The 17,973-nt window shown below is 38.5% G+C and overlaps 3 protein-coding genes across 6 annotated transcripts in view; 2 read left to right on the top strand and 1 right to left on the bottom strand.

Annotated features, from left to right (window-relative positions):
• LOC133998904 (septin-9-like) overlaps positions 1-17,973 on the bottom strand; it is a 66,302-nt gene that overhangs the window by 16,430 nt on the left and 31,899 nt on the right. Inside the window, exon 1 of one of the 4 annotated variants that reach the window (XM_062437938.1) lies at positions 2,745-2,830. The exons of the other annotated variants lie outside the window; for them this stretch is intronic. The gene's annotated coding sequence lies outside the window, so the exon portion shown is untranslated. Of the gene's footprint in view, positions 1-2,744; positions 2,831-17,973 lie in introns of those variants that run through there. 4 annotated transcript variants of the gene reach the window in all.
• Positions 9,322-12,209, top strand: LOC133998906 (uncharacterized). Its single transcript, XM_062437940.1, has 2 exons — positions 9,322-9,398; positions 9,964-12,209. The coding sequence occupies exon 2, from the start codon at positions 9,968-9,970 to the stop codon at positions 11,435-11,437; it is 1,470 nt and encodes a 489-aa protein (XP_062293924.1). The 5' UTR covers positions 9,322-9,398; positions 9,964-9,967; the 3' UTR covers positions 11,438-12,209.
• LOC133998905 (uncharacterized) lies at positions 12,864-16,926 on the top strand. Its single transcript, XM_062437939.1, has 2 exons — positions 12,864-13,080; positions 13,657-16,926. Exon 2 carries the CDS (start codon positions 13,661-13,663, stop codon positions 15,134-15,136), a length of 1,476 nt encoding a protein of 491 aa, XP_062293923.1. The 5' UTR covers positions 12,864-13,080; positions 13,657-13,660; the 3' UTR covers positions 15,137-16,926.

Here is a 17,973-nt window from a genome sequence, read left to right as displayed (position 1 = left end):
CTGAAGTCAAAGTCATATAAAACATATTTTCAGATACCATTATGTGTCCATCTGCAGCAGTATAAAAACAAACAGGAAATATAATTTTATATGGACGAATATCAGTAAATTCAAACATTTAGACAATAGATATTTCCGCTACAATTATCACCACATCCCATAATACTCAGAGGTGAGCTGTAATTGGTACTTGTGGCAGGTGTGTAGTTACAGGTTGTAGTGGGACACTTGTCAAGTTTTAAATGGCCCATAGAAAGGTGAACCCATTTCTCACACGACCATCTGCCATTATCATAATAAATGTGACATAAATATCCATTCACATTTATTCATACACTATCTTAAAAAACACAGTATCATACATAAATTCTTGGTTGACTTTAAGTAACTAGATGCATTCCCCCCTTTTAAGATGGGAAGGCTAAAGGTCTTTAAGGCCATTAATACAATGTTTCACTGTACGTGTGAATGTGCACAAACTCACTTCCATCATTCTATCAACAACATTACCAGCAGGAGTCCTTCAGCTCTTCGAGACACTCCACAGTGTGTGTGTGTGTGTGTGTGTGTGTGTGTGTGTGTGTGTGTGTGTGTGTGTGTGATGTAAAGCTGGTCAGAGCAGTATTTATGTACTGTGACTAACCCACATAACTCTCACAGCTCATGAGCACAATAGCGGACAATTTCTTCAGAAGTACTAACTATGGTCATTTTAAAGGACCAGTGTGTAAGATTCAGGGAAATCTATTGGCAGAAATGGAATATAACATTCCTAAGTATGTTTCAATTAGTGTATAATCGGAAGCGGGTCCTCTTCCATGGAGGCCACCATGTTGCTCCGCCATGTTTCTATAGTAGCCCAGAATGGACTACTATAGAAACATTGTTGTTGTCTGAGCTTAACACCTCAGCAGATGATAAAGGAGGCCTACTACTATCTCTACACACAGTGCAATACTACAGTCCTTGTTGTCTTTTAGAGGACATGCTCTATTTTTAAATCCCAAGACCTCATTTTTGACACTGTTTACATTACCCACTTCACTAAGGGAAGTCCAGTCCTACACTTAAAAAGTTGTTGTGTTTGTAGCTGTTGTTTATACATTATGGTATGTCCAGGTTTACAGCTGAACGTCTTGAAACACTACTACATTTTGCTTCCAAAGTCTATAGGCCATAAATGTTTTAAATACAATTAAAACGTGACAACTTCTTATGCCTCACACTTTACAAGCCACTATCACAATGAACAAATATGTAAACTCACAACTAGCTATTCTGCGAATGTACAGCATGTCAAGCTACAAAGATGAAAATTTTAAATTACAGAGCTCCGGTTACATTCATGAAATATTTTCCATTTCAAAGTTATAATGCTGAATTCCACAACAGATACATAATCTTGCTGCACTGACTTATTGGCTGACTCACAACCTACACTGACACACAAAGACATGCAAGATACAGGAGGTAACGATGACCTTTTCAGCATCCCATCAAACACTGGTGAAAGGCCACTGTCTGTTCTCGCCTGGCAATGCACAGGGGCCACAACAGAGCTCCTTTCAACAGCTCAGTGTGTGTAAGAATGTGTTTGTGTGCATGCTTGTGAGGCAAACCAGAGGCGGGTGACTCTCGAAAAAGGTGAAGGGTGGTTGCTGTTTTCAATCAGTTTGATATTGTCAGAGAGCTATGCCTTGTATTCCCCTGGTCAACACTGGACAACAAAAGCCTGGATGATACAATGCGGAAGCTCAGCTTTGTTCCAGCGGTTGCCACATTGCCAGACAGCTGCTTTCTCACAATTACAACAGAGACAGAAAGACCAATGAGAAGAGCAGTGACATGACAACGTAACTTCAAAGAGAAACTCAAGCTGTACAAGGTGAACACAACTGAACTGAACAACAAAAGTGGAATGAAATAAGCTTCGGTTTTGATTTGATAGGTAGCATTTCCTACTGCAAATAAATAAAGATTTTTTGCCATTGATTATTAGTAGGTAAGACGATGCCTTCACTGTACTTTCCAGAGCAAAAACTAAACTGAAAGATTGCCCTCCACACACTGTGACGCCTACTGGCCACATGTGCGGAGCTAACCCTCCACTCTGCTACACACAATGTCAGGAGGGAGGAAACTTGAAAAAGGACAGAAAACTGAATTTTAAAAAGTAGAAACTACAACATCCCTCTGTACATATACGTGTGTGTGTGTGTGTGTGTGTGTGTGTGTGTGTGTGTGTGTGTGTGTGTGTGTTTGTTGTGCAAAGACAGATTGATTACAAAGCTTGCCAAATAGCAGAAACACAACATTTAGGGGATGAAAGACAGAGGGTAAGCGAAACCTCAACAATGGTAATTATAGGCATGCACGTACAGACACATAAATGGAAAACACCAGATTTTTCTCACCTGAGCTCAAAGCCATTTTTCTTTGCAGACAACAAATTAACACACACTACCATGCATACAAAGGCTGACACTGGACAGCTAAAACAGCAGTGATATTTAGACACACACACAAAAAGCTGGGCTTCTGAGTCAAGAGTGAAAGGCATGCAGAGATATTTATCAGGTATGAGAAAACAACTAATAACCACATCATTTTCTGCCAGGAAAGAAGAGAAACAACCATAAAACACAATAAGGGAGAAAAACATTTACTTCCTTTACTTCCAACCATCAACATCACACACAAACGCAACCATGCACAGGTATTCTCCCGCTATGCAGAACACTTACCGTGTGTGAAGTGTGTGTATATGTGTGTGTGTGAGTCGTCCCCTGCCGAAGTGCAGCGCTCCAGTGAGAGGCCAAACTCTGCTGTGGCTCGGAGGCTCCCTGCCTGCCCCTCCCACCCATGCATGTCATGTGACCCAGCATGCAAGGCAACAAGACACACCCACTTCCTTCAACCCCCCCTCCTCCCCCCTCCAAAAAAGAAAAAAAAAACTGCCAACCTGTGTGCACAAAAAGGGATCTTTGTATTTGTCAACAGAAAAGTTTAAACATTGTGTGAGAGGGAAAAATAAATTGGCTTAACAAAGAGAAGCTGGATGATTGTGTAATAGTGAAAAAGTTAGAGACTGTGCGTGTCTACACTGAGGTTGACTGCAGCCTTTGAGCCAGCTGAATGTCCATCTCCTAAGCACCGGGGATTATTTACAACCCTAATTGCCTGGCCTGACCCTCTCATCTGCTCCTCAGGCTCCGCATTCATCACATCCCTGTCATTCCTCTCACACAGACCTGAAACAAATCACATCAAACTACTGTGATTCTCTTTGACATTGCATATGTCAGTGCTCTGATTAAGCTTACTTTAACTTCTCACGACATTAACAAACATGTTGGTGCTGAACACCTTTGGGATATTAATGCTCTGTGTGAACCAGCGTTGGACAGTGCTGGGAAATACTTACTGTATTACAGTATGTAATATCTCAATTATCTCAATATCCAAATTAAACCTTTTCTTTTTATACGGAAATATTTTTGATAAAGTCATCTAAGTCAGGGATTCTTTTGTTCAGCAAATGGAGAGGATATAGACATTTGTTATTTCTAAAAAAATGTGTTTTTTTTAAACTTCTTTAAAAAAGTGTAGTGTGTAGTGTTTTTGTAGGGAGGTGACCAAAGGCAGGAATGACAGTAACTTTGCAAAGAAAAAAATTATAAATCAAAACTTAAAAATGCCTCAACAGTTGCTGAATATTTGTTGAATAGCTAGAAATGCAGCTATGCCTTCACTTATTTTTAAAACCTGCAAGGGAACCAATTACTTTGGCTGATTACTATTCTTATGGAGTATGTATATTTGTGTGATTAAAGAGGAGAGGAAACAGCTGTCTCCAGGCTCACAGGAAGTGTAATTACACACCAGTGCAGAGGCTTGAGTGCAACCTTACAGCTACATGAGCGCACACACACACCCACCCACACACACACGGACATCAGCACCTGCATTCCCTGAGATGAAGAGTCATATTCCTGAAAAAACAGCCACAACATGCTGGAAAGAAGCATTTTCTTCAATTCATTACAGAGACGTAGCTGCCAAGATAAACTCCTCTCCCTGCACACGCTGGCACCTCAGTGGTGAAAGCCTGCTACAGTACACCCAGTGCAGAATTTATTCCTCGTCCATTCTAACAAATCTGAAGCATCTTTATCCTTCAAAATCCTGCACCGAAGCAACATACAGCATATAAACACACAAAATACAAAAAAATTGGACACACAAACACAGATGGCCATGTAAGTCTAATCAAAACCAGGTCTTACCAAATATGGAGTTGAAACAAACCCGTGTTGTACTAAATTTTACAATGTGAGAAACCTTACATTTCCCCCAAACTAAGGGCCCCCGTCTTAAAACTCTAGATTGTCAGCCTTCTCACTTTTCATCTCCATCTCTACTTTATTGCCCCAATAAAAAACATGTGTTTAAATTGGATATTCTAAAATGTAGATAAAACTGACAGGAGTTACTGTTGATTATAGAGGATACTAGAGGGAGTTTTCTGGCATCAGCTTGTTGGATCTGCCATGCTTCAGTTCACTTACCAGAATATCCCAGTGATTCCTTAAGATTTACCCCCTGCTTTCTTTATGAAGCAAGACATGACGACAGGAGGATATTGCACAAGTTTCTTCTATCACACACCCTTACAGTGCCAGAGTTAAAGCAAACCACAGTAAACAGAAAGAGACAAAGAAGAAAGATCATCCATATACACAAGCAAACCAACGCAACACAATCTGTGCTTTTTCCATCCAGTGCAAAACAACTATTAACACCCTAATTCAGTGGAATTAGTACATTAGCCTTATGTGTGATTCTGAGGCAGTGTCGTGGCGTAGTTGCTCTGTTCTTTAAAGAGACACATTTTACATGCCAACAATAACTTGCCAGTTTTCCTCTTGCCTCTTTCCCAAATTGCTGCCTCCCCGGAGCCTTTCTTTTACTCTCTTTAGTAGTTGCTAATAAATAAGGCTTTTCCTTCTCTCTTTTACACCAAAGCCTGAAGTGCAAAACTGTTGTCCCTGTCGTTACTGACACCCAATATACACAATTCACAGAGGGCTTTAGCTTAGTCTGTGTCCACCAACTATGTAAGCTGAGACATGACGTTACAGATGTTAATAATTAATCGGTTAAAAAAGGCCTTTTGTAAGATAAAAAAAGATTTACATTCCCTCCCCTTCGAAGCTTCTTCTTAAATGCGCTGACTCCTCAGTGAACCCTGCATGCATGCAGAGTGAGCCAACCATCACTTGTTTGATCCAACATAACTTGGCATGCTCCTTTATTACAGAGTCGCTGCCCTGCTGGGGACACGGCCTTCTCAGATAAAAAGGTCTTCATTTTGAAGAGACAGGGGAAGAAGTGACAGAAAGTCGATGGCAGGGGCTGATGTTTCTGGGCTGCGCGGAGCCAAGATGGTGTCATGTATTGGCAGGCGGGACTATGGGGCTGCCTGGCTGACCCCTGACAGCGTTCCTTGCAGCTGTCCAAGGTCTTTCATAACACAGAAACATGATGATAGATGACTCACTGGGTGCATTATATAAAATGCATCATTGGCTGGTGTTTTTCCTCTGCTGAAAGTGCAAAGTGGGGTGTATGAAATGTACAGTACCAGTCAAAGGTTCAGACATCCTTTCTCATTCAAGAAGAAGTATAAAATATTTAGTAATTGTATAAAGTGAAGACAGAGTGACATCTTGTGTCCTGTAAATCAGTATACGACAAGAGGCCTAGGATTAGTAAAAGACTGACAGATAGGTTGGTAAAAATCAGGCGTCACGTCTTTCATACATAACTCTAATAATGTCATTATTTCCCAGCAATAAAATAAAAGACCCTATATGAATTTTACTACACATATCAGTATTTTAAGCTGAACTGTTGAGGTCTCTGAGGAGTACAAAAGAATTAAAAAAAACAAACAGCAGCAAGACGACTATGTGGATAATACAGGATTGTGTGTATGATGCTCTTGTGCTGTCCATGTGAAAGATGTGGGTGGTGACCACAGATAAAACTAAATGTTTCTTTTGTGTGTTTTTTTGATTCTCTTTCTGCCTTGCCCAAAGGGAATACCAAAGCTTCCAGGATATGAAGAACAACACAAGAGTATGCTCCAGTGTGTGTTTATTGATGCATCACATGAAACCATTTCTCTGGAAAGGCGGAAGTATTTTCTGGGTTTGAAGGATTTATAGTTAATAACCAAATGACACTGTTGGTGCACTGAAATGAGCTTCTGCACCCTCATGACAGCTTTCCAGATTGAGCCATATGTGTTGTATAAATACAAAACACAGAGCCAGCTAGCTGATCTGCTATTTAGTATGTTTGTAATTGTAAACTATATTGGACTTTAAACTCTACACTGACACAGATTTCACAAGATTACACCTTCCAGGTGTGTGAGGCCAACTACCTGTGTGACAGCATCTCCTGCTGGTTGCTGGTAGAGTTGCAGCAGGGACACAGACAGCTCAACAGGCCTGTTTACAATCACTTTTTATACCTATTCCTTCTTCAGCAGACAGAAGGTGATGGATCCAATCCTCATTACAGGAGATGCAGCATACTAGTGATAATAGGTAGTATTAATATTGATCCAGGGTACAATATACCACTCAATATTACTTTAAAATACAAAACAGACAAAAAAACAAGGAAACAGATGTCCTGGTTACCCACATCCCTGTTTCTCAACCAATGCTTTTTGGCAAACAACACAATGTCCAATAAAAACAAAGTGCCAAAATTCCCACATTTCCAAATTTCACCAAATATACTGCAAGCACATATTTCAGGAAATGATCTTTAAAATGTCATGAGGAAGAACATATTTTACAATCAAACACTAACTTTACTATTTAAGGAGCTTGCTTATTAAACAATTAATTACTTACTTTTAATACAATTAATACTAACAAAATACTTACTTTTTATAAATCTAAAAGGAAATTTCATTTTTGAGCAGCTGTATTATCAAACTTCCTGTAACTTCTTGCAGTGCTTGTTTCCCCAGTTTCATTTAAAACGAAACAATAACCTGTGAGGAGTTAACCCTGCTCACACACGGACACAGAGATCAGATACCTGACGACAGCCAACTAATACAGGTGAGCTATACAATTTTCGGATCGCTATTTTTTGTTCCCTTGGCTGCCACTCATCATGATTTAACTTAAACTCACTGTCTTTGTGAACGTTTATCTGCTTTAGATTAAATTAATTTTTAAAGATAATGCAGCTGGCAGTTTGTTTGGTTCAATTAGATTTGGATTAGATTACACTGCATTTTGTTGGACTGAATGTTTTGTTGAGTCACAAGTAAAAAAAAAAAAATTATGCTGTGTGCTCAGGATAACAATGTTGTTAGTGCACATCAAAGACGAGGAGCTCTCTCTAACTTGGCCACAGTTTACATGACACTGGTTGTATAATTTAGTAACTGTCATTTCACATAGAAATGAAGAACACACAATAGTATTTTCAAATGCAGCTACATCAAATACATATATTCACTGACACTGACTAATCACTAACTCACTAATCATTCAAGTATCTGGTATCATTTCCTGGCAAATTGTTTGTCAACAAGTCAATTGTTCTATATTGTTGTTTGTTTATGGCTTGGAGTGTTGTTAAGTATTTAAATTATGTAATCATCAAAATAAAAACAATTACAAAACATATTTATCAATCATGAAAATAATCATAATCACCCCTAGTTAAAAACACATGTATGGATTGAGAATGTACAGGATGAATGAATAATTCACGCAATAACTTTTAAAAATATCTATACAGGAGGATGAAGACGTCAGTAAGAGTTGTGAGTTGCTGTGTAGCACTGTTTCTGGCCCTCACCTCTGTGTCAGCTGTGCAAAGGCTGAATTCAATCAATGATCTGAAGAAAATCAACTTTGGTCAGTCTGTTCCTAAGCACAGTCTTGTGCTGCTCCATTGGTTTGCCAACTTAGTTGATGTTGACAATACTGATGTGATACGACTGCCCTTTAATCCAAATGGAGATTATGGCTCACATCACTACATGAACATTGAAAGGGTGTTGGACCCACTGCCTCAAGGAGGATACAGATACTACACTGTTGGTAATCTCAACCACAACTTTCCTAGGCCACTTCCATCGTATGTTATCCGTCCACGGGCAGGGGAGTATGAGGGAAGAAACAGGGACCGGATCGTATTCAGAGTCAGGGAGCACAACACAGGACAGCAAGCTCTGCAGACAGTAGATGAAGTGTACATCACACAGCATTATGGAAATTCATATGACACAAGTTATGATCCAGCTTACACCTATCAGATCACTACTAACCTCTTAAGAGAGATCAGACTGTTTTCTGTGGAAGGAAATGACAGGAACTCACTGTCAGAGCTCAGAGATGACTTTGGAAGTAACGCTGATGATTTCCAGTTAAGGGACCTCACAAACACATGGGGTAACCTAGCGAGCCTTGGACTGCTGTTGTTTATTGTGACACAGGAAAGGCACCTTTCTAACCAACGCAACAACAGATCTCGACATGAAGCAAAAAGAAACCCTGATTTCTCCGTCAACATTCAAGAAAACGGACAAAATGATGTTTCTGATGCAAGAAGAAACACAGGTCATTTCTCCATCAACATTCCAGAAAACGGACAGGAGAATAGAAATATGAATTATGAGAATAATGACTGTTCTCAGAGTAATTGTTTATGTATTCTTCTTTTTGCATTGGTTTTCCTTGTTATTTTCCTGTATTATTGGTCTCATTAGATACGGAAAGACAGTAACAGGAAATCGGGACACAACAACAGACCTTGAAAACCGGTGATCAGGACTTGTTACACAGACATGTACTGACTCTGATGTTGGATATTTTACAGTTAAACTAACAATTATGTGATGCAATTTGCTATTAATATATGATAAGCAAAAACAGGCTAATAATCATTCAGGCTCTACTAAATATCCCAGTTCTTTAACCTGCAGTCCAAAAGACACTGTGGTTTAAACTTGGACCTGCACAGACTAGTTTCCATCTAAACCTGCTTATAAAATTACCAGATGATTCACAAACTGGATAAATCCCCTGTGTGGCCACTGATGACTGCAAATAAAATAATCAGCTTTTGTTTTTCTATGAGCACATGACTGGTAAACCCAACAAAAGAGTAGAACATTACTTTTTATGAATCTAAAAAGGAAGTTTCATATGAACAACTGTATTATCAAACTTCCTGTAACCACTACTAGCACTCGTTTTCACAGTTTCATTTTCAAGGAAACAGTAACCTAAGGGGAGTTAACCCTGCTCATAAACAAACACAGAGATCAGAAACCCGACGGCAGCTGACTAATACAGGTGAGCTCTACAATTTTCTGTTCACTATTTTTTGTTACCTTGGCTGCCACTCATTATGGTTTAAATTAAACTGTCTTTGTGGACATTTCTCTGCTTTAGGTGAGATTAATATTTAAAGACAGTGCAGTTGACAGATTGTTCAGTACAATTAGATTTTGGATTTGATTATGTTGGACTGAAATTTGCGTTGAGTCACAAGTAAACTCTTTCACATAGAAATGAAGAACACACATTAGTATGCCCAAATTCAGCAATAAGAGATTATTCACTGACGTCCATCTCATAGTCATTTAACTATTAGGTTTCATTTCTTGGCAAACTGTCATCAAGTCAAAACATGTTATGGTTTTGTATTATGGTTTGGTTTTTGGCTTGATGTGTTAAATGTTTGTTATAATGCTAACTTGATGTTACAAAAAACATTTTGATCAATTATGATAAATGATAGAAATGCATATAGAGATTCAAAGATGCATCTGTGGCTAAAAATACATGTATGGATTGAGAATGTACAGAACTGAATGAATAATTAAAGTCATAACTTTTTTTTAAAATATCTATACAGGAGGATGAAGATGTCAGGAATAGTTGTGAGTTTCTGTGTAGCACTGATTCTTGCCCTCACCTCTGTGTCAGCTGTGCAAAAGCTCAAGTCAATCAATGGTCTGAAGAAAATCAACTTTGGTCAGTTTGTACCTAAGCACAGTCTTGTGCTGCTCCACTGGTTTGCCAACACAGTTGATATTGACAATAACAATGTCATATGGCTGACCTTTGATCCAAATGGAGATTATGGCTCACATCATTATGGAAATTATGAGGGACTGTTGGACTCACTGCCTCAAGGAGGATACAGCTACTACACTGTTGGTAATATCAACCAGGACACATCTGTGCCACTTCCATGGTATGTACACGATCCTCCGGTAGAGGAGTATGTGGGAATAAACTTGGACCGAATCATATTCAGAGTCAGGGAGCAAAACACGGGAAGGCAAGCTTGGCAGAGAGTTGATCAAGTATATATCACACAGCATTATGGAAATTCATATGCCACAAGGTATGATCCAGCTCACACCTATCAGATCACTACTAACCTCTTAAGAGAGATCAGACTGTTTTCTGTGGAAGGAAATGACAGGAACTCACTGTCAGAGCTCAGAGATGACTTTGGAAGTAACATTGATGATTTCCAGTTAAGGGACCTCACAAACACATGGGGTAACCTTGCTTGCCTTGGACTGCTGTTGTTTATTGTGATCCAGGAAAAGTACTCGTGTAAACAACAAAACAACAGATCCCAGAATGTGGCAAAAAGAGAAGCACCTGATTCTGTCATCAGCTTTCCAGATAACAGACATAACCACAGTGCTCATGTTTCAGTGTCCTTTGGAGAGCTCTTGCCTCAGGATCACGTAACACTTGAGGTGGCAACCTGCACAAATGGAAAAGCCAGGATTCTCTGGAGCAATGTTACTACACATCGTCTAAAAGAAGGTGTGATGGTGGTGCTTTTTAAGGACAATAAGGGCCAGGAGGACATCTATTACAAATCAATTGATGGCAGAGAAGGCAGTTACAACACCTCAATACCCCTGAATGACGGCCTGCAGGTCCGACTGCATAAGGTGAGGAAACAGTTCTGTTTTTGGACAAGGGTTGGAGAGGAGATTTGCAGAGGTCCAGAGTTTAAAAATCCAAACGCAGTCAATATAACAGGCTACCAGGCAGGACTACAACTCTTCGTAAAGGATGGTAAAGCTTGTGCTCGCTTATATGTTGACAAGTCTTTCAGTGAGTGGAGGTCAGAATTTAACAAGTCTTGGGTTGGATTCTACACCTCTGCAGATAAAGGCACAAATGAATATGAATGGTGGCAGTGGCAGTGGGCAACTAAATTCACACCATCCACTGATTTTAGGATATCCTCTTATGATGTCTATGAGTATCGCTCGAGTATGGCAATAGCCCCAGGAGTCCAAGCACGATTCATACTCAGTGATGAAGTAGTTAAAGCACGCACTCCCAGCTGGAGGTGATGAGGACTATTAATTATACACTGGAGAAAATGAGGCCCACAACAAAATGTTTTTTAAAGACATCTGCTTCATAACAAATCTGAAATAATTCTTTGACCAAGGCTATGTAGACATGATTTGTATGTCCCTCAAAGATGCTGTTTCCATTGAGAGTGAAATCTCTGATGTGATCAGCACATGAGGTAATAAAGCCTGCAGACTCTGACCTCCATGGCATATGTTGAGACACCTGCTGTAAATAAACCTGTTTTGACATTTGAATGAATTATAACCTGCTTGCAAATTTACAAAGACATCACATGACATCAAAAACTTAATGATAGTTTGAACATTTACGTGATATGAAGAATGTATTTCCTGATGTGTGTTTCATCAAAAATAAAGCTGGATATATTGAGCATTACTGTTTATTTACAGTACAAAACTGCAGCTTGTTAACAAAGTAAAAATCTTTTGTACAGAAATAGTTGAACTGAAAAAATGTCTCTTACAGTATATCATGCACTGCTCTGCCATGGTCATAAAGCCCCAGGCTTCATTCATGAAACGATGTCATGCTTGAACATGTCTAATTTCACAGTAATGACTCACTGCTGATCACTCTATGTCTGGCAGAGATTTTTAGGATATAAATTACTCTGATGAATGAAATGAAATTGATATCAAAGTATTGTATTCAGTTTCTTTTATTTTTAAACAGGACTGTACATTTTAAAGTGTTGTATTCTTTCTGGTGTGTTGAAATTTGTGTGTATTAAACTATATTTTATTAGTCAAACCCATGTCAATGTTTTAATTCTATAAACAAGGAAACTGGATGTACACAAGTTAGATGTGGAAAAACCTGAAGACAGAGGAGTGTATTTTAACAGCATGCACTGTATGCGTCATCCAAAACAAACACAGATAAATGATTTATCAATTTCTTTGTCAACATTCCGGTAAACATACAAAATGATGTTTGTGATGATTGCATTTATGTATTTATTTTTCTTATTGGTTTGGTTTTCTTTCTTGCCTTGTTTACATATGTATTTATTATATAGACAGGGAATCAGGGACACAGCAGCAAACATTCAAATTTGGTAATCAAGACTATTTAGAGACATGTACTGACTCTGATGACGGATATTTTACAGTTAAACATTAAACTATTTCAGGAGACACCCTATAAAACAATTATGCTGGGCAATTTGCTATTGATATGTGATAGACAAATACTGGCTAATAATTATTCAGTCTACTAAATATCTCAGTTCTTTAACCTGCAGTCCAAAAGACACTGTGGTTTAAACTTGGACCTGCACAGACTAGTTTCCATCTAAACCTGCTTATAAAATTACCAGATGATTCACAAACTGGATAAATCCTCTCTGTGGCCACTGATGACTGCAAATAAAATAATCAGCTTTTGCCTTTCCTCAAGCACATGACTGGTAAACCCAACAAAGTAGTAGAACATTACTTTTTATGAATCTAAAAAGAAGTTTCATCTGAACAGCTGTAGTAATAAACTTCCTGTAACCACTAGTAGTGCTGGTTTTCCAGGTTTCATTTTCAAGGAAACAGTAACCTAAGGGGAGTTAACCCTGCTCATAAACAAACACAGAGACCAGAAACCTATCGGCAGCCGACAAATGCAGGTGAGCTCTACAATTTTCTGTTCACTATTTTTTGTTACCTTGGCTGCCACTCATCATGGTTTAAATTAAACTGTCTTTGTGGACATTTCTCTGCTTTAGGTGAGATTAATATTTAAAGACAGTGAAGTTGACAGATTGTTCAGTTCAATTAGATTTGGATTTGATTATGTTGGACTGAAATTGGTGTTGAGTCACAAGTAAAACTATTTAACATAGAAATGAAGAATACAAATTAGTATGCAGTAGTACATTAGTAGTAAATTCAACAACAGATACAAGTATTCACTGAAACGTCCATCTCAGTCATTTGAGTATCCAGTTTCATTTCGGGTAAATTCTCATCAAGTCAAAACATGTTATAGTTTTGTATTATGGTTTGGCTTTTGGCTTGACATATTTACTATTGGTTATAATAGTAATTTGATGTTAGAAAACATTTTGATCAATCATGACAAATGATAAGAATACATACAGAGATGCAAAGATGCATTGGTGGCTAAAAATACATGTATGGATTGAGAATGTACAGAACTGAATGAATAATTCAAGTCATAACTTTTTAAAATATCTATACAGGAGGATGAAGATGTCAAGAAGAGTTGTGAGTTGCTGTGTAGCACTGTTTCTTGCCCTCACCTCTGTGTCAGCTGTGCAAAGGCTCAATTCAATCAATGATTTGAAGAAAATCAACTTTGGTCAGTCTGTACCCACACACAGTCTTGTGCTGCTCCACTGGTTTGCCAACACAGTTGATATTGACAATAATGATGTCGTACGACTGACCTTTGATCCAAATGGAGATTATGGCTCACATCATTACGGGAACTTTGAGGGGCTGTTGGACCCACTGCCTCATGGAAATGTCAGATACCGGTATTACACTGTTGGTAATGTCCACCAGGACACATCTGTAACACTTCCAACGTATGTTATCCATCCTCCGACAGAATATGCGAGAAGAAACTTAGACCGGATAATATTCAGAGTAAGGGAGCACAACACAGGAAGGCAAGCTTGGCAGAGAGTTGATCAAGTATATATCACACAGCATTATGGAGACTCAAATGCAGGGACAAGTTATGATCCAGATTATACCTACCGCATCACTACTAACCTTTTAAGACAGATCAGACTGTTTTCTGGGGAAGAAAACGACAGGAACTCACTATCAGAGCTCAGAGATCACTTTGGAAGTAACATTGATTATTTCCAGTTAAGGAACCTCACAAACACATGGGGTAACCTTGCTTGCCTTGGACTGCTGTTGTTTATTGTGATCCAGGAAAAGAACTTGTGTAAACAACAAAACAACAGATCCCAGCGTGCGGCAAAAAGAGAAGCACCCAATGTTGTCATCAGTTTTCCAGATAACAGACTAAACCACAGTGCTCATGTTTCAGTGTCCTTTGGAGAGCTCTTGCCTCAGGATAACGCAACACTTGAGGTGGCAACCCGCACAAACGGAAAAGCCAGGATTCTTTGGAGCAATGTTAATAGAGATCGTCTAACAGAAGGTGTGATGGTGGTGCTTTTTAAGGACAATAAGGGCCAGGAAGCCATCGATTACAAATCGATTGATGGCAGAGAAGGCAGTTACAACACCTCAATACCCCTGAATGATGGCCTGCAGGTCCGACTTCATAAGGTGAAAAAACAGTGCTGCTTTTGGACGGGCGTTGGAGAGGAGATTTGCAGAGGTCCAGAGTTTAAAAATCCAAAAGCAGTGAATATAACAGGCTACCAGGCAAGACTACAAGTCTTCGTAAAGGATGGTAAAGCTTGTGCTCGCTTATATGTTGACAAGTCTTTCAAAGAGTGGAGGTCAGAATTTAACAAGTCTTGGGTTGGATTCTACACCTCCGCAGATAAAGGCACACATGAATATGAATGGTGGCAGTGGCAGTGGGCAACTAAATTCACACCATCCACTGATTTTAGGATATCCTCTTATGATGTCTATGAGTATCGCTCGAGTATGGCAATAGCCCCAGGAGTCCAAGCACGATTCATACTCAGTGATGAAGTAGTTAAAGCATGCACTCCCAGCTGGACATGATGAGGACTATTAGTGAGAAAATGAGGCCGACAACAAAATGTTTTTAAAGACATCTGCTTCATAACAAAACTGAAATAATTCTTTGACCAAGGCTATGTAGACATGATTTGTATTTCCCTCAAAGATGCTGTTTCCATTGTATGTGTTGTTTTGCCTCCTCATGTTTAATTGTATTTTCTACTATATCAGCTACTTATTTTGTGAATACTGTTAAGTAAAGATTGATATATAGGTCTGGCGAAATAGGCTTGTGATGAAAGACCAAATACCATAATTCACCCATCTCAAACCATGTGCTATGACAGACTGAGTCTTCAAGATTTCAGACCAACTCAATCAGTCATTCAACTTCATATTACTTTATAGGACCAGAGTGAAATCTCTGATGTGATCAGCACATGAGGTAATAAAGCCTGCAGACTCTGACCTCCATGGCATATGTTGAGACACCTGCTGTAAATAAGCCTGTTTCAACATCTGAATGAATTATAACCTGCCTGCAAATTTACAAAGACATCACATGACATCAAAAACCTAATGATAGTTTGAACATTTATGTGATATGAAGAATGTATTTCCTGATGTGTGTTTCACCAAAAATACAGCTGGATATATTGAGCATTACTGTATGTTTACAGTACAAAACTGCAGCTTGTTAACAATATAAATCCTTTGTACAGAAATAGCTGAACTGAAAAAAAATGTCTCTTACAGTATATCATGCACTGCTCTGCCATGGTCATAAAGTCCCAGGCTTCATTCGTGAAATGATGTCGTGCTTGAACATGTCTAACTTCATAGTAATGACTCACTGCTGACCATTCTATGTTTGGCAGAGATTTTTATGATATAAATTAGGAATGAAATTAATTTGATATAAAAGGATTGTAGCAATTCTTTTTTAAACAGGGTGGTACTTTTTTTATAGTTTTGTATTTTTTCTGGTGTGTTGACATCTGTCTATTAAACTATATATTATTAGTCAAACTCATGTTAATGTTTTAATTCTATAAACAAGGAAACTAGATGTACACAAGTTAGATGTGGAAAAACATGAAGACAGGGGAGTGTCTTTTAACAGAATGCACTGTATTCTTCATCCAAAACACACACACACACACACCCACACACAGATAAATGATTTATCAGTGAGACCATTTCTATCCCTTGTGACATGCACACGTCCTTGTTTCTAGCCAAGACCCAGAGAGGCCTATCAAAAGGCCTTTATACTTGTGTTAAAGAGATGAATACTGTTTAATTGTGGTGAAACCAGGATAGTGCTCAGCAGGCCTGCACAAGACCCAACACATCATGAGAAAATGAATCATCATTAAAAACTGTTGCAGACTTAGCTTTAAGAAATTCAGTCCAGAGCCAAGTATTAATGATAAACAGGCACTGCTGTTTGATTGGTCTGTAAAAAAGTTTAAAAGCGGAGACATCCGATCATCTATTTATAAAATGTTCCTAAAAAGTTAAGTATATATGTTTTGTTGATTACAGGTCAATGTGTAGAATAATTTTTTTGGGTTGATGAATTCACTCATTAATTATTGACATTTGTGTGCAAAAACATTTCTGTTTTGCCCAGTTTACTCTATATGCAGTGAGTCGTGCACTGAAACAAAGCACAAAATCTGTTTATATAGCTTATAGCTGCTCCAATTCCAACTGTACTTCAACAACGGTAACTGGGTTAAGTTGCTTACATGGCAATTACAATGAAAGTTGCAAATAAAAATGATTTTCTCTGGCTTAAATCAATTCATCTAGGATTTGAAAAAAATAGGAAAAGAGAATGGAATAATTCCCAAAACAAGTTTTGAGAACCAAAGTTTGTGTTACAATCCGTCTGTATGGCACAGCAAGCAAACAGTCTGAGTGGTAAAGGTCAGTACAACCTTTAAAGGGAGTAGCTGGATGGCATTATGTTGAGTATATTGTCTTGCATTACTGGTGTGCCTGTGTGGCCCTATAAATCCACTATCACATAAATACACACCTTCTCTTTATAGGTGAAATTAAGGTTACATCTTTCTATTGTAACAAGTTATAGGGACAAAGGGATCTCTCAGATGATTTGAATGAGGGTATAAATGACTCACGTGTAAAATACTGTGATATCAATCTTTTAATGTCCGGACAATTATATCTATTCATTCATTACCTGCGAGTATTGATATCAATAGACAGAAATAAGCTTAAGCACCGAGCACCATGGTTGAAGAGTTGGCTATATGTCCCAGTGAGCGAGCAGCTTACTAGACAAAGGTGAACAGTGGTCAACTAAACAGAATACAACACTGGATGCATTTCCATTGCTTAATTCTCCTATTATGACCACTTTATACTGTATTTGGGGTTATGTGCAATACAATTGCTAACAGTAATACTGGCCATGTTTAAAAATAAAACAGCTCTGAGATATAAAGAGATCTGATATATTGATTTTACATCATTTTGATTATTTGTATCTCCTTATTACAATGTTCAGTCTGACATAGATAAAACTGAAGCAACTGGTGTGGTGTGCTGGCTACAGGTAGTGGTGAGAGAATAAAATACAATCCAAAAATTCCAGTTTGAAGGGTTATTAAGACAATAACCACCGCAGTCTAGATGCTTGAGATGCTAACAGTAGAATTAGCCCAATGCTACATGATGAATGCTGCAATGTTTTCTACCTGTTCACTCAGGCCACTGCAGTGTGATGCCAGATGATGTTGAATTATACTGCAACAAACTGAGACAGGATCTAATTTGTGCTACATGATTTTTCCACTGACCGAGGAGCCTGTAGTTTTACTTTGAGCCCTATTGTAATAATACATACT

This window comes from Scomber scombrus, chromosome 18 (assembly GCF_963691925.1).
Source record: "Scomber scombrus chromosome 18, fScoSco1.1, whole genome shotgun sequence".
In the NCBI taxonomy this organism is placed as follows: domain Eukaryota; kingdom Metazoa; phylum Chordata; class Actinopteri; order Scombriformes; family Scombridae; genus Scomber; species Scomber scombrus.
This window is presented reverse-complemented; position numbering and strand designations above follow the sequence as displayed.

Coding starts and splice junctions, on each gene's coding strand:
- LOC133998906 (XM_062437940.1), top strand. CDS start 9,968: ATGAAGATGTCAGGAATAGTTGTGAGTTTCTGTGTAGCACTGATTCTT.
- LOC133998905 (XM_062437939.1), top strand. CDS start 13,661: ATGAAGATGTCAAGAAGAGTTGTGAGTTGCTGTGTAGCACTGTTTCTT.